At 39.3% G+C, this 17,755-nt stretch overlaps 1 protein-coding gene across 2 annotated transcripts in view; it reads right to left on the bottom strand.

Annotated features, from left to right (window-relative positions):
• Window positions 1-1,027: 1,027 nt before the first annotated feature.
• LOC143861157 (uncharacterized) overlaps window positions 1,028-17,755 on the bottom strand; it is a 31,207-nt gene continuing 14,479 nt past the window's right edge. For both annotated transcript variants that reach the window (XM_077372084.1, XM_077372085.1), the window contains 13 exons: window positions 13,449-13,550; window positions 13,274-13,363; window positions 8,163-8,238; window positions 7,965-8,061; window positions 6,793-6,862; window positions 6,418-6,597; window positions 3,167-3,289; window positions 3,000-3,083; window positions 2,742-2,926; window positions 2,450-2,588; window positions 2,298-2,357; window positions 1,650-1,754; window positions 1,028-1,547 (listed from right to left, as the gene is read on the bottom strand). In XM_077372084.1, the coding sequence (XP_077228199.1) occupies window positions 1,434-1,547; window positions 1,650-1,754; window positions 2,298-2,357; window positions 2,450-2,588; window positions 2,742-2,926; window positions 3,000-3,083; window positions 3,167-3,289; window positions 6,418-6,597; window positions 6,793-6,862; window positions 7,965-8,061; window positions 8,163-8,238; window positions 13,274-13,363; window positions 13,449-13,550 (1,425 nt within the window). In that variant the 3' untranslated portion in view covers window positions 1,028-1,433. The remainder of the gene's footprint in view (window positions 1,548-1,649; window positions 1,755-2,297; window positions 2,358-2,449; window positions 2,589-2,741; window positions 2,927-2,999; window positions 3,084-3,166; window positions 3,290-6,417; window positions 6,598-6,792; window positions 6,863-7,964; window positions 8,062-8,162; window positions 8,239-13,273; window positions 13,364-13,448; window positions 13,551-17,755) is intronic.

The following is a 17,755-nucleotide window of genomic DNA, read 5'->3' as shown; positions in this document are numbered from 1 at the left end:
GCTCAAGGGTTCGGTCTCTCCTCCTTCGAGATTTCTTCGTATTTTTGACGAAATAAATGACTTATCGGCCGGATGCTCGGTAGACTTCCTGCATGTGAGGAGATCAGCCAATGAAATCGTTGATAGGTTGGCTAAAGCGGGGGTGGTCAAGCAGTCTCTGGAACTTTTCGATTATCTTCCCCCCTAATTGCTTATTGTTGTTTCGTTCTTTTTCTTTTCCTTCAGTTTGTAAGTTCGGCCCAGTGGGGCGCAGGGGGGATTTTTTCAGTCCTCCCTTTTAATATAATCAGTTACCATTCAAAAAAAAGAGGTAATTGGTTAGATTTGTGATGACCATGACTAACTATAAACCACATCAAATAAAGAGCCTAATATGAGCCTTGCATATTTAAGCCATGTTTTGAAGTATTAATTATTTCCTTCTCATTTCTCGTTGTTATATGATGCATGGGCATATTTTACAAACTTAAACCAATGTTCCAAAACTCGAACTCTGACAAGAACTTGCCACGAAAAAGAGTCAACTCAAGTCAGATACTGATTCATGGGGCGAGTCAATGAGTTTTGATTGACTAGGTAGGGCAAATCAGATGAGAACTGCCAAGGTAAGCTACTCAGACTCAGACGAGTTGGCGATTGAGTCAGGGAGTTCTAAAACTGTGATGTAAAACTCTCGTTTTTTCCTTTTCTAATTCTCCATCTAATAGTCTGGAGGCTTGGAATTGACCAAACCTATAAAAATTTGCATCATAAAGACACTGAATTGATATTTGCAGTCCCCTAATTGATAATGGCACTCTTCAATTCATACATTTCCATTTACCTGGGCCCCTACAGTCCCCAAAGATATACCAACATCCCATCATAAAAGCAGGTAAAAGCCAAGGGCACATGAATACTCAATATGCTTCGAGCTCAGCCCGGAGAATACCTTATACAACATCAGAATCTTCAAGCATACATAAAATGTAGGCTTGGGAAGAAATACAATATAAATAATAAAAAAAGAAATGGGCAACAGAGCTCAGAAGAAGAAATGGGCACATCTCTGGGATATAAACATTTTGCACTTCCATAGTTGTTTGTAATGGAGTTGAGTTGATAAAATGTTCACACAAGCTAAAGGTTGAAAACAGATGCTTAAAGTAGGCAGAACAAATGTCGGTTGGTAACAGGGCGCAGAACAGAAAATAAGAGGCCACGCCGGACCTTTAGAAGGCCACAACCCTTTCTACAGACCGCCGGGGCCAACCGATCCAAAACTAACCAGTATAAGTTACTCATATATTATGTATGCATTTTGATATTATACATGGCATGCCCAGGCCGACAATGCCCGGCAATCATTGGCGGCCTAAGAGAGCTGCAGCCTATTTTGGCCATGGAAAGGAGGAAAAAGGAAAGAGAAGAATAACCTCTGTACAGATAATAAGCTACATAAAATAGCTCAGGGCCTTCTTCCTTCTAGAACCCCCTTCACCATATAATTCATTCCATTGTAGCAGCTCGCCCATGTTTGCAGATTCTGATGATACACTCGCACAAACCTGAAATGAGAAACCAAGTTAGAGATGGAGTGAAAATTGAGAGATATAGTGTATTCTATATAACAGCAGCAGCAGGGAACTGTAGTTGTGCTTCTGCATTACCTGCTCGTGGGCGTATCTGAAATCTTCGAAACTTAGAGGTCGTATGTCCACACTGCCACTCAGTGGTGGAGGGGGTATGCCTTCTGCTTTTGCCGAGGCCCGCTCCTGCCAGCAATTCAATGTAAAAGAAAAATATTCAAAACATTGGACGCCTCTGGTCTTGATCCATGAAATCATAAAAATGGGCATCTGTAATCTGGATTTCCGTTTAGATATCGTACGAGTAATCCACTAATGCAATCAACAGTTAATTCATAGGTGCTGCCTTAGAGAGGGTAAAAGTTGAATTAGTGCAGAAAAGCCAGGGCAGCAACCCGGCATGAAATTGAATTCCACCATGGGTGGATTGAAATGGATTACACTAGATCCCACCAGTTCCTAAAATGGCAAAGCAAGTATGGCCACTTCCCACCATCATTTGATCTTTTGATTGGATGTTGATAAGATGCACCCATGGTGAACTTTTGTTATAAATACCATAAACTAGAACATCCCAAATAAACTACGGCATGCTTAGAGGCGATCTCGTCAGTGTTGTTGGCACAGTTTCAACTAAAAGACATGGTTAAACTTATTGAACCAACCCATGAAGATAAAATATTGTTTTCGGATAAAGGAAAGTGAAGGAAAATAGATAATTAAACTGACCTTCTTTTCCTTTTCGAGTATTTCTCTAATCGGACAGTGAGCGGCCGTAACACAAAGATTCTGCAATAGTATCAAGTGTGTATGAGAATTTGAAAGGAAGATACGAGCCATTATAAGATAAAGTGATGACTTGTCATAAAAAGTAGGACAACCTTCAGATCACTTCCAGAATATCCATCTGTCATATTTGCAATTGCATCCAGATCAACATCGGGAGACAAATCCTCTTTCGCAAGAATCACCTTAAGGATCTTTGATCTGTTCGGGGAATCCGGCAAGTTTACCATCAACCTGCAGAAAACAATATGTTAGAAATTGATTCACATGAGCTGTCCAGGAGTTCCAATATATTTAAGGCACAAAAAAAAGAAAAAAAAAAAGAAAACTGCTACTTGAGATAGTACAAAATAATACTGTCTGTTGCACACATGAAATGTCATTTACCTTCGTGGAAGCCTTCTAATAACAGCCTCATCAAGGTCAAAGGGTCTATTAGTAGCAGCAAGCACCAGAACTCGTTCTTTATCTTTTGTGCGCAAGCCATCCCAATTCACCATAAATTCATTTTTCATCTTACGCATAGCTTCATGTTCTCCTGGATTCTCTCTACGGCCCAACATGCTATCAACCTTTGAAAGAAACAAAGAGAGTAAGATTGATATACCCCAAGGCATACATAAAGACGAGATGCAACAAGCTCACCTCATCAACAAACACAACACTAGGAGCAATTTTACTTGCTAGTGAGAAAACGGCCTTAACATATTTCTCGCCCTCACCGAACCACTGCAATATAAGACATGATATAATGATTTTCTGAAATGAAGATCAGAGATAAAAAAAAATGAAATAATAATTTCAACAGCTACCTTTGATGTGATACTAGACATTGAAATGTTAATAAAGTTGGCACCCGCTTCAGTGGCAACAGCTTTCGCAAGCATCGTCTTTCCCGTACCAGGAGGTCCAAATAAAAGTATGCCCTTGCAAGGCTGAACAAGAAAGAAATTCGATCGATATTGTCTTTAATAGACAGTTATTTTAACAGAATACTTGATGACTTTTCAAGCATATCAACTTTTTGCAGAAATATCCTGAACTACAATCAACTCTTGTCATCCAAAAATATCTAAAGACGGGTCATATTTCTAGATGGCTCATACAGATAACTATCAAATGAAACAGTTTCTCCTATGTATTAAGTCAGCAACTTTAACATTTAGGCTATAACGAAGCTCATGCAAGAATTCAATCATTACTTAATCCAGTGCAGGTTATATGGAATAGAAAACTGAGAGAAGGTACCCATCAAAAAGGGATCATATACAATGGATGCACATATCTTTCCGAGGAAAAATATGATGTCAAAACTCAAAAGTACAAGTGAGCCCATTAGTTCGATGATCCAAACCATTCATAAGTTACCCCTTCTTTTTTAAAATAATAATAATAATAATAAGTTAGCCCAATTTATAAACTAGTTTCTATCTTTTGGAGAAACAACCAATAAGAAGCGCAGTATTTTCTAATGTAGCTCTAATATTAGAAGAATTCATCTATAAAAAGATCTATTTCGCCTTCCAACACAGAGACTCCAAGAGGCAAACAATGGCTTGATTCAACTAGGGGCCTTATCATTTAGTAAACTAAATACAGCTTTCCAAAAGTGAACAATGTCTGCATTCAATTAGGGGTCACATCTTTCAGGACACTAAATAAAACTTTCCTAACTTCCTTGCTAGTAAAATGAGGGTGTTAAGTAAACAATGTCAATTCTTCCATCAATCCTAGTCTCTATATTGAATTCCATCCATGGTTTAAAATTTCGGTTTCGGTAACCATTTCGGACCCCAAAAAAACTGAAATTTCGGATTTCGCCGAAATTTCGGTCCGAAATTTGGTAATTTGGTTCCAAATTCCGGACCCAAATTCCGAAATTTCGGCCGAAATTTTGTATCACTTTTTTTTTTTAATAAATAATGTCATTAAACCGAAATTTGGTAAAGGGCGAAAAATGGAATTTCGGAAAATTCCGGGTTCGGTCCCCACCGGTATCCGAAATTTTGGATTTCGGTCGAAATTTTAAACCATGATTCCATCATTGCAAGAAACAAAGCGTGCTTTTATTACCCCAGGCATTGTAATATGTCTATTTTGGAATGGAAACCATAACATCCCCACATCTTTGCCATCGATGTGCTTCCTCTTGAGAGAGAACTCCAATCATTCTCGCCTCACCTTTATTCTTTCATCATGCCTGCCCACATGAGCATCTAAAATTGCTAAATCTCACAAATTATTCTTAAATTCATCCACATAGAGCCTATTTTTCTGTAATTTTCCCCCCTACAAGTAGGGGTGCAACTCGGGTCGGGTTGAAGCCAACCCGAACCCGACCCGAGCAACCATTTGGTCAACATGAACCTGACCCGACCTGAGGAACCCTTTTTGCCAACCCGACTTCAAACCCAACCCAACCCGAGATTTTTAGCTTAAAAAATTAAAAAAATTATTAAAAAAGTCAGGTTCACTCGGGTCGGGTTGCCCAAGCCCTCAACCCAAACCTGACCGGAACTCAGCCCGGGTTGAGAAAACCCAACCCGAACCCGAACCCGACCTGAACTCAACCCAACCGGACTTTTTCCCGGGTTGAACCTGTTGGGTTCGGGTTGAGCCCGCCCAAGTTGCACCCCTACCTAAAAGCTTCCCTTCCACCCGTTGGAAAGTTTCATACACCATATTCCACCAGCATCGTGCATTAAAAATCGAAACTGAAATCATGAATCAAGCAAACAAATAGTCCCTCTGTCGAATCGGCACACCACACCCTATTTGATCCTGAAATGGTATGCCAAAGAATGCCCTTCACAGGGCAAAAACCTCATTCTCTGATTGGTTTGGCACCATTGTTGACCTCCTGGACACTAAAACTATTTGAGCAGAAAACACATCATTATGAGATGGTACAAAATCAGACAAAACATCATTCAAAAAAAAAAAAAAGCAAATCTTCACTGGACAAGATAAGATAGTAAATTATAAACAAGTGAAATCCGACGTCATTGCTGATCCTTTTCAGGTTCCATAGACATTACTGATTCGAAAGAGGCAGTACTAAGGGCCCTCATTGAAGGCCTTAAGATTATTATAGAGTACCTTGCACTTTCACGTGAGGTTCATTATGTGAACTAATGGATGAGGGAGACTCCCTCAGTGCACTGAGATTGTTGAAGGACAACTCTCCCCACTTTAGCAGACCTCCCACTTCACCTTCTCTATTGAAAGAATTTCCTACAACCCCTGAGAGGGTGACTCCTGGGCAGAAAAAATATTGCGTTTTATGCAATTCCCTGAAAGCATGGCACTGTATGCTGGATCCATAGTTTGGGCAAATTTGCATATTTACTTTTTTAATAACCTATGATTTGTGGACACGGACACGAGTGTCGCGTGTCAGCGCGGACGTGGAGTGTCGGACACGGCAAACTCCCAAACTTTAGAAACGGGGACACGGCTAAAATAGAAAGTATATGCAATCATGATTTGTGGAGATGAATTCTCCAGTTTCGACATGGATACGAGTTGTCTAAATGAGGTAAACACAATATTCAATAAAAAAACAGAATGTCACACTTGACACAGTATAAAAACAAGTCCGCACACCCACATTAAGTCTAACACTTCCAACAATACTAGTAAAAGTGTCCAAAGGAGTGTTGACACGTGTGGACACGCGTGTCGTGTCGGACACGGCCGGGCCTGTGAGTCGGCAATAAATTCGAAGTGTCGGCGAAATCATAGGTAATAACATTGTGTGACCTCTAGAGTGGGTTTATTTTCATTTGATTAAGATGAATAACACAAACCCCTGGTCGAATCAAATAAGGCAGCGTAGAAAATCTTAACTCAAAAATATAAAGAATACCAAAATAAGAACCAGGCAGAAACATAATATAAAAATGTCAAGAGAATAACAAGTCATGACAAAGTACAAAAAAACTAGAGCCACAAAGACAAATATGGAAAAATAGCAACTCTTTATCCATTGAAATTTCCTGTGAAAAGGATTCACCAAAAGATATTAAAGACAACAGAGCTTTAAAATGAGTAATATGCAAACCTTTGTCAGTTGCCCCTTGCAAAATAGCTCAGGTCTTTGTAAAGGAAGCATCACCAACTCCTTCAATGTGTCCTTGACATTTTCCAGAGCTCCGATGTCATCAAATGTTACCCCAATGTCACTAGGCGGGATAACATCAGCTAAGAGCCTTTTCTCAAATTCATTTTCAGTTATTACATCCTGACAGTGTACAGAATAATTTATTCGGGAACTGTTCGATAAATAGCTTTTCAATAAGAAATATTTCTACCCTAAATTTTGAATTCTTTCTTCAAAATATTTTGCACTCAGTGACCAACATTTATTCCTTCAGAAACTGATAAAATGAATACCGCGTTTTGTGAAGCTCTTAGACAAGCAACCAAATCAAATTACCTTAAGTGACTTCTTCAAGCTTTTAGACTCATTCTGGATACCCTGCATGATTCCAATTCCATACTGGATGCTGCCAGAAATGCATTTCCAATCTTATTCTTCTTGTCACTAACAGTTACTTCCTATGTACACACACACACACACACACACACACACACACACACATATATATATATATATATATATATATAGAGAGAGAGAGAGAGAGGAAAATGATTGTGTGCATATAAGCTTATATGCGCTCGAGGGCCCAAACACATGGGTCCCACATTTTTTGTGGTGATCCAAACCATTCATTTGCAAGGCCCCATCATAGATAGGGTGTGTACAAAAAATCAGCTCCATTGGATCATGCTAACCCCTCCAAAAGTGGAGGGCAAAAATGGGCAGATTTGTGGCAAACGGTGTCTGTCCATTTTGCCCTCCACTTTTGGATGGGTTGGGATGATCCTATGGAGCTGATTTTTTGTACACACCCTATCTATGTAAGGGTCTTTCAAATGAATGCTTTGGATCATCCTAACAATGTGGGCCCACATGAGTTTTGTGCCCTCGAGAGCATATAAGCTATATGCGCTCGAGCTCACAATCATATTCCTCATATATATATATATATATATATATATATATATATATATATATATAGGGGAAAGTGATTGTGAGCGGCACCCTCATATAAGCTTATATGAGGTGACTGCTAAAAACATGGTGGGCCCACATTTTTGGGGTGATCCGAGCTAGTCATTTTATAGGCCCTGACATAGATATGGAGTGACCAAAAAATCAGCTACATAGGATCATCCCAACCCTACAAACTGTGGAGGTGAAAGAGAGGGAAATGGGTGGGTATAAATTTGCCCACTTACCCGTCCATTTTCCCCTCTTTCACCTCCACGGTACGAAGGGTTGGGATGATCCTATGGAGCTTATTTTTTGGGCACCCCTTATCTACGTCAGGGCCTATCAAATGACCGGTTCGGATCACCCCAAAAATGTGGGCCCACCATGTTTTTAGCAGTCACCTCATATAAGCTTATATGAGGAGCCGCTCACAATCACTTTCCCCATATATATATATATATATATATGTGTGTGTGTGTGTGTGTGTGTGTGTGTGTGTGTGTGTGGTGAAAAAAAAAAAGACAGCACACACTAGCATCAAGGCCAAATACCTCTCATTTGACAAAACAAGCTTTGCATCTTTTGCATCAGCTTCTGTGCTCTGCATGAGATGGTAACTCAATGCCCATCCAACAAGCCTCTCGGCACCTGCAATATATGCAATCATGTAATATGTAAATATTTTAGAAAATAATTATTTCACAAAGGAGGATTTTTCCATTTTATTGTATCATAGAAATAGCACGCACTTTCTTTGGTTAGTGCATGATCCTTGAGACACACTGTTTCAAGTCCATCACAATCCAGCCCACTGCGAGTCAAAACCTGCATATAAATAAACCAAAATGTATTACGATTAGAAGTACGGCAATCATTATCCATGCCTGTAAGTTCAATTACAAGTACAAATGAATAAATGAATACAAAGCAACCTTGTAAAATATGGGTGAAGTTATAAACATGTTAGTGACCATTTTAACAATAAGGGAAGAGCTATTGATAAAAATAGGCAGAAAATTACAAGAATATCTATGCACCAACTATGTTAGAACTGACAAACATATGTGCTAGCCTATAAGCCATAGTATTGGCTTCCTTATGAACGTGGGATAATTGAATGTCTCCCCAAACATGCAAGTAATACTAACATCATCAACTACATCTGTGAATCCTCCAAGGTGGTTCGGCATCATAAGTAGCCTGACAAATCACCTTAGGGGAATCCCTTCCATAAAATAATCATGACTCGAGAGGCACAAAAAGACAGACATGATAAAGACCCACTGCCTCTACAGGAATCAAGCCACACCAACTTCAATGGAGGACCATAGCAATCAATAGGGGGGAAAAAAAGGAAACATGCCAGTTCTTGGCAGAGTTGGGCTAAAACTTGTCTGTTTTGATCAATTCAAAGATTGAACAAGTTGGACACAAATGTTACCTGGAATGCAGTCTGTTCTGGTACGCGGTGCGGAAACGGGTACAGGGTACGATGGTAGCCCGGTAGGTGGTACGATAAGGGTAGGCTAAGTTGGTTCACTATTTGGGGTCGCGGGTCAGTTTGGAGCGCTAATTTGGGTCGCTTCGGTACTCTCACTCTCTCCATATATATATATATATATATGTGTGTGTGTGTGTGTGTGTGTGTGTGTGTGTGTGTGTGTGTATGAGAAAAGTGTAGCTAACTTAGCTACACCGACGGCTTACAAAACAGTGGGCCCCACATTGTTTGGGTGATGCAAACCATTCATTTGATGGGCCCTCACATAGATAGGGTGTGCCCAAAAATCAGCTCCATAGGATCATCCCACCCTACGATTTGTGGAGGCAAAAATGGACATGTAAAAACCTTCACAAATCTGTCCATTTTTGCCTCCACAGTTTGAAGGGTTGGGATCATCCAATGGAGCTGATTTTTTGGGCACACCCTACCAATGTGAGGGCCTATCAAATGAATGGTTTGGATCACCCAAACAATGTGGGCCCACTGTATTTTAAGCCGTCGGTGTAGCTAAGTTAGCTGCACGTATGTGTAGCTTCACTTAACTCTCTCTCTCTCTCTCTCTCTCTCTCTCTCTCTCTCTCTCTCTCTCTCTATATATATATATATATATATATATATATATATATATATATATATATATATATATATATGAAAAGTGTTGCTACTCGGTCTTGTAGCTAAGCTTATCTACTCGGTCGGGTTAAATACAGTGGAGGCCCACATTGTTTGGGTGATCCAAACCATTCATCTGAGAGTCCCTTACCTAGATAGGGTGTGCACAAAAAATCAGACCCATAGGATGATCCTAACCCATCCAACAGTGGAGGGAAAAATGGGAAAAAATGGACAGACACAGTTTGTCCACAAATCTGCCCATTTTCCCCTCCATTGTTGGATGGGTTAGGATCATCCTATGGGTCTGATTTTTTGTGGACACCCTATCTAAGTAAGGGACTTTCAAATGAATGGTTTGGATCACCCAAACAATGTGGGCCCCCACTGTATTTAACCCGACCGAGTAGATAAGCTTAGCTACAAGACCGAGTAGAAACACTTTTCCGATATATATATATATATATATATATATATATATATATATATATATATATATATATATAGAGAGAGAGAGAGAGAGAGAGAGAGAGAGAAGAGTTCCTACACCCTAGAGTAGATAACTTATCTACACCCTAGGCTTAAAATATAGTGGTGGCACATTGTTTGGGTGACCCAAAGCATTCATTTGATGGGTCCTCACATAGATGGGGTGTGCCCAAAAAATCAGCTCCATAGGATCATCCTAACCCTTCGAACTATGGAGGCAAAAAATGGACAGATCTGTGAAGGTTTATACACGTCCATTTTTACCTCCACAAATCGTAGGGTTGCGATGGTCCTATGGAGGTGATTTTTTGGTTGGTACAATAAGGGTAGGCTAAGGTGGTTCATTATTTGGGATTGTGCGCCAGTTTGGAGTGGTAATTTGGGTCGCTTCGGTACTCTCTCACTCTCTCCACACACACACACACACACACACACACATATATATATATATATATATATATATATATATAGAGAGAGAGAGAGAGAGAAGTTCATACACCCTAGTGTCAAGGTTTTAAATCTCGGTTTCGGTTTCGGTCATCAGCGAAATCGAAACGTTTGGGTTTCGGTACGAAATTTCGGACAAAATCTTGTAAAAATTTCACCGAGAAATTTCAGAAATTTCCAAACGTTTCACCGAAATTTCCGAAACGTTTCACCGAAATTTTCGAAATTTTACCGAAACGTTCCAAAATTTCCGAAACGTTTCGGCGAAGTTTGGTACTTTTCTGACTCACTGTGAATTTCGTTTCGTTTTCCACCAAAACCGAAATATTTCGGCCGAAACGTTTTTAAAACCATGCCTAGTGTAGATAATTTATCTACACCCTAGGCTTAAAATACAGTGGGGGCACATTGTTTGGGTGATCCAAAGCATTCATTTGATGGGCCCTCACATAGATGGGGTGTGCCCAAAAAATCAGCTCCATAGGATCATCCTAACCCTTCAAACTATGGGGGCAAAAAATAGACAGATTTGTGAAGGTTTATACACGTCCATTTTTACCTCCACAAATCGTAGGGTTGGGATGATCCTAGGGAGGTGATTTTTTTGGCACACCCTATCTCTGTGAGGGCCCATCAAATGAATGCTTTGGATCACCCAAACAAAGTGGCCCCACTGTATTTTAAGCCTAGGGTGTAGATAAGTTATCTACACTAGGGTGTAGGAACTCTTTTCTCATATGTATGCACACACACACACACACACACACAAAACCTCGTGGATGTCATTCATATTTATTCAAAATGAAAATTCTAGTTCCAATCCAAACCTAAAATATATAAAATTTGAAGATCTCCAAGTATAACTAAATTAAGTATCAGCATATATTGCATTCTCAATCTTAAATGAAAGAAAATGAAAATAACTATCCAAATCTGAAATAAAAACATGATAAATGATCAACCTAACAAACTATTATGTGGCATTCTTTCACTGGTCCACCGAAGTGTTCGCTATTGCAAAACTGGATATGCGAGTTTGTTGTAGTCCGGGTTGACGAATTGATGGCCTGCTTGAACTTGGAGGAGAGGGTCTTGTGCTAGAAGCCAACATCTTCATAATTTTTTTTTGTAATAGTACGAACCTTCGTGTCGGCATTTTTGGCGATCCAGGTCTGACCCTAGTCTGGGATAGTGTTTCATCATATTTTTCAGAGTGTGGATGGCGACTTCGGTAACATTGGTTGGACATGCAACTTGTTGGACACAAAGTCAATAAAAACTCATTTGACTCTCCCTACAGAGTCAGTAAAAACTCCTTTGACTCTCCCGAATTATGACAGCGTCAACCAAGTACTCAGCCGCATCAACCAAGTACTCGACCACGTCGTGCCGAGTCGACCAGGATTTTCTTCGGCCGCGTTCCGCGCCGCAGCCTTGTTTTTAAACACTGCTATAAACTACCGTGAACAAAAGCCCCATTCCATACTTAATTCAATTATATTCTGCTGAAAGTTCCTTAATTTCCAATTTACCTAATTACCTCTACTGCTCTACATGAGTGGTGCTTGAAAGCAACAAATCATAGATGATCCCTATCCCCCACTTTTCACTGACTCACAGCACAAGCTTTCAATTCTTACAATTACATGCCTTATCTGCTTAGTCCTTGCATAGATTTAACAAACACCCTACTTAGTGCATATCTAATGTTACCATTTCTACCAGTGGCTTGGGATTGTTCTTAAGCGATCCCATCAACCAAAGAGGCATCTAATGGTTTCCTCTCCAAGAGAGAGGAAAACTACACTCCCTTGTCTTGATATTGGCACTCATTATTTTTAAAACGTTTCCATCGGGTGTAATGTTCCCGAAAAGTTATGAACAAACAATAGGAGAAGTTTAAAATAGTGTCAATATTAAAACAAGTGAGGGTGGATGTCAGTGCCTCTTCAGTTATCAATGTCTCAACTATCCTCTAGTTAAATGGATTCCTAAGAGAAAATGAGCACATCCGACGAGGCAACTTTTTCTTTTTTCTTTTTCTGTTTTTTTAGAGTGAGATTTACAATAAAGAACCTTATTAAGGGGGTCAAAAGATAATTAAAAAAAAAATGGGGACGAGGAGAACCCACAAGAAAAAAAACATGAAAAAGAAATCACCGACTACAAGCAAAGCAGTAGTGTGTCCATGTGCCAGACTTGATCACTGGTTTGGTCAAAATAATGAACAACTCTAATCCAGGACTGGCCCAAATACAAGGTAAATTTTGGCTCCAATAAGTTGGGAGCCAGCCCATTGACATCCCTAGGAAGTAGCATATCTATGTATGAGAAATCACAAGAAACAGTGATAAAGAACACAATAGATAGATATATCTACATTCAAATATATATATATATATATATATATATATATATGAGGAAATGGTTTGTGAGCAGCTGCTCAGATTAACTTATCTGAGCAGGAGCTCACAAACAAATGCGGCCCCACATTTTTGGGGTGGTCCAAAGCATTCATTTGGGAGGCCCTTCCATGGATAGGGTGTGTACCAAAAATCATCCCTATAGGATCATCCTAACCCTGCCATTTGTGGAGGGAAAAATGGGCAGAAACATGGACACACAAAGTCTGTCCATTTGCCCCTCCACCTTTGATTGGGTTAGGATGATCCTATTGATCTGATTGTCTGAGCAGCTAATCACAAACCATTTCCATATGTGTGTGTGTGTGTGTGTGTGAGACATACATAATATGCTCAAAAGTAATAATGGTACATGCGTGTAGAGAATTTTCCCTTTTGAACTTACCGAACGAATATTATTCAGATTTCCCTTTGCTTTAAGGGTTTCAACATCCCGATCCAACTGATTCTTCCAATCAACAAGAAGGGCCTCATCCTGCATTATTTCATGAGCAACCATCAGATATTGTAACAAATATATCAATAACAGAGACCAACCATGTAATTTACACATTAAGCACCTGTGGCATGTGTATGGTGACTTTATTAGGAAAAAGTTTACACAATAGCTTTGCTGTCTTTGGAACTTCCTTCCCTCTTTCATGTAGTCTCCCAAAACTATCCTGAGAAAGTTCAACAAATGATGTCATGTATCTACCATTTACAAAATGGTTAGGCACAAGCTGAACACATTTCATTTTTTAACCTGGTGATCAAGCATGTACAGGAAACGAGAGAAGTTCCTTCCCTCTGTAAAATCCACAATTTAAACTATGAACATAGAGTCTGTAGAGATGGTGTATCGAAGAAACTTTCTTAGCAGAGTACCATGCAGACTAACTAAAAGTTGATAGCAAGACAAATTTATGCTATGCCCCTTAAATAATATGAAGTTTCTGGGCATGCATACATTACTCAATATGGATGCAATCTACAGAAAAGTAGACTGAAATCTTTGATGCCAACAAAAGATGTAACTTCGATCAACATCACGTTGCAACAAAACCAGAGACTTCTCCCTTAATGATGAATGCATTAGCTAGCTCAACATACATTTATCATTAAGGCTGCGTGTGGATGTAAATTTATAAATTGCTAAAACTAAATGAAATTGAAAATAGCCACTTGAATATCCTAAGAAATTGTGATTTGACATGGCTGTCGTCCTGAACTGTTTTATTAACCTCCCTTAGATATTACTGATTTTTAAGTACAGGGGCATGAATTTCCACCATAGCACCAATCAGAAGGCTCGCCACTATTATTGCCCCCCCCCCCCCCCCGGCAAGTTGCAGAATAGCTTTGACTCACTGGTCAATGTACCATACAGGGAACAATGTTCAATATCACATCTCTATGGCATTTCACCAAACAGTTTGAAGGGTGCGAACACAGCAGCATTAATGCTTTGGATATCATCACCCCATTAATAACCTAGGTTTTTCGCTCTGCGGCGGTTATGGTAGTTGCCAGGATTTCAACAAAATATTCAAGAGCCATGAGGAGAGACTTTGTGATGTTGATGATGATCTTATTTGGATCTAGGAAAGCACATCTCACTTCAGCTTTTTAATCTGATTGATGGATCAATTTTGAACAATTCCATCCATGGGATCCACCATAAACAGACGTATTAAGGTCTCTAGTTACAGTTTTTTTTCGTCTCTTCTTGGATCATTACTGGCTCTGTTTTGTTTCCTATTCACTTTCCCTCCTTTTATTTTCTCTTACTTCATTTTTTCTGATCAATTTTCTTAGCTTCTTCTCTTTTATTTCAGCTTCTTCTGAATCTTCTGATTCTCGCCTTCCTTCACACTGGTTTCTGCTACTCGAGTTTCTTGTTTTATTCTTCTGGAACATTGTTGCTTCTTAACTCACGAGTTTCATCTTCCTTGCTATCCACTATTGACCTCATTTAAAATGGATTGCTCATAAAATCTCAAATCACAGAATGACTAACTGTGCTAGTTTTCTGCCATTGCCAACTTTGCATGGAATGCTTGGAAACATTGCTAATGTTCAATGCTCTGTTTAGGAGACTCCTTTCAAAGCACTTCTTCTGCTTCAGATCCGATTCAAGATTGATCCAAAAAACTAATGGATCATATTATTCCTAGAATAAGATTTCTATGCAAGCCGAAACTCCAAGACTCAGTTCAGCTGCGTTCCTCGGGTCAGATGTAGTAAAAAAGAAAAGGAAAACTACTAGGGTTTTCTGTTGTCGGAAATTAAAAAAACAGAACAAAAAACCAGGGACGGGCTGAGAGAGAGAGAGACAGAGAGACAGAGAGACAGAGACAGAGACAGAGAGAGGGCAGTGAGCAGCAGTGGCCATTCGTTTTCCTTTTGTTTTCTCACCAAAATCCACGAGAGAGAGAGAGAGAGAGAGAGAGAGAGAGGACAGATGGAGGCTGTCAGATTTTACGAAACCATGACAAAAATGGCAGGAATCCACGTTGGCGCTGGGAATGCAACAGAACGTTCGGTCAACACAGATTTTGTCGAAAAGAAGGCCCTTTCCTCAACTTTTCTGTGGCGAGTTACGCATCTAAATTGATCCCAAATGGATCCTTCTCTTGGAGAAATCTATTTAACCTGCTTCCATCTTTAATGATCATTCCCAGCTTCATTACTTTCAGCAAAAACTGTATTTAAATCCTAAATGGGATTAAGATTGTAGTTTTCCCAGAAGATGAGAGTGAAAAAAGATAAGTTACTGAGATACCCGTCTAATTGTTTATTTTCTTGAGAAGAGTCCATGGTTCCTGGGATACATGTCTAATCGGACATTTTAGGAAGATTCCGTGGTTCTTGAGATAATTGTCTGTAGGCTATTTCCTTGGGAAGAGTCCAATTTTCCTTCTCTTTAAGCTTCATTGAAAAAGAAATGGATGATTTAGGGGTCCAATGTGATGTGTGCAATTTCATATGGTTTTTGCCTATTCAAATTTGCTATGATTTGTAGACATGTGATGCACACTTTTTTCCATGTCGATACGTGGCTACGCAGACACAGCTGTGGACACGTCAACACAGACTTAGACACGACCAATTTAATCAATACCTCCTCAACCCGAGGAGAAAAATCACAGAGAGAAGATCGAGTGATCTTATCCCTTTTTCGATTCAATCTAAGAGAGAGAAAAACAGATTAGAAGATATAAAAGAAAGAAACCAAGATAAAGCTAAGAAAGCAAGGTTAAAGGAAAGCAGATTTTCTCCTCACTCGAACCAAATGACATGCCATCTTCCGAGAATGAATAGGATGAGTTTTGATCGAATTAGTGGGAGAGATGCTAACTTCCATCGTGTATCTCCATTAAGGGCTTCGAGCCACTAAGACAATAGCTAAGGATCTCCAGGAAACCAGATTGGGTATTCAAGATTATATTAGCCCCATCCAAATTTGTAATAAGATTTTCATTTATGTATAATCATAGTCATTTGCTGATCTCACTCATATGGTGACCGATGTTACGATGGCAAAAATTACCAACATTCATATCTTTAAGCAAGCTTAACCTTAGAATTGAAGGCATACACAACATGCACATGGCCCAGTCATGCCAAAATGACTGAAGAAAATTTTAGCGGAACACTAAAGAGTCACCAAGTCATGAGCATAAAATTGAATCACAAGCCCGGAAAGGACCTCGAGAGTTCGGACTTGCATGCATTATAATGCATATTTGCATAACCATCTCAAATTTAATTGGAGGCTTATCTCTCCTCCACAACCCAACCATACCCAACCATAAGCAACAATATTAGTTCCCATAGTAGTTCGGGCTTGCATAAGCCTTTCAAATTTAATTGGAGGCTTATCTCTCCTCCCCAAACCAACCATACTGATGCAGATAATAGGCCAAATAAGTGGCATATTTGCCAATTAATATTTATTTACTTTTTTTAGTTTTCCATGTTAGTTTTAGGGCTTTTATTTTCCATGGAATTTATTTGCCTATAAATAGGCCTTATGTAGTAGAGATTTTAAGTTTTGGATGATTAATTGATTGGCTTCTCCCCTCTACAGGTTTCTTCTTCCTCCTCTAATTCTATTCTTCTTCTTCCCTCTTCTATTCTCCCCTAATTTCATCTTCTCCTCCTCCTATTCTTCTTCTACTTCTACCTATATTCTTCTCTTCTTCTTCTTCTTCTTTCTCCTCTGTCTTCTATTTCTCTTCCCGGTCCTACATTTATGTCTACCAAGAGCAACAAAATTAGTTCCCACAGTCATGGGTCAACAAAAGTCGTGTTGACACCTTCCCAAGGAGAGTTTGGGCCTCGTGGGCTAGGGATTTTACATGTAACAAAACAGATACATAAAAGAAATGGTCTAAATTGCCTTACAGATGTCCCATAGAAACTTGGAAGAAAAAGCAGGCCAAAAGAATTTCAGGCATGATCAAATTTGGAAGGATCACAGGAGAAAATATTCTCATTATGATGGCATTAGTTTTGTTCACATTTCTAGAATCATTAGTATTCATGCTTTTGCCCTTCTTCCAACCCCGCAACTCTTTTTTGACACCAAAACCAAAACACTCCTTGAAGCAATAGTTTTGTCGTACCCATTACTGCCGGTGACACAACACTCTCCCAAAAATCAATAATGAAAGGAAACTTTTATGTTACTGTTGAACAATCTTTTCAAATTGTTGGATCATTAAACGAAAAAAGGAGAAGAAAATTTGTCAAAATTCGTGCAAGACCTATAAAAGGTTTCTCATCGAAAAAAGAAAAAGCATAAGGCCATCCAAGAACCCATGATTTCTTTCAAATCTGCTACTTACATGAAGATCTTATAGACTATATAGTCCAAAGAGTT

This window comes from Tasmannia lanceolata, unplaced genomic scaffold (assembly GCF_043159265.1).
Source record: "Tasmannia lanceolata isolate RefF3 unplaced genomic scaffold, GAP_Taslan_0.1 ptg000037l, whole genome shotgun sequence".
NCBI lineage: Eukaryota > Viridiplantae > Streptophyta > Magnoliopsida > Canellales > Winteraceae > Tasmannia > Tasmannia lanceolata.
The sequence above is the reverse complement of the archived record's forward strand: the minus strand, read 5'-3'. Positions and strand labels throughout refer to the sequence as shown.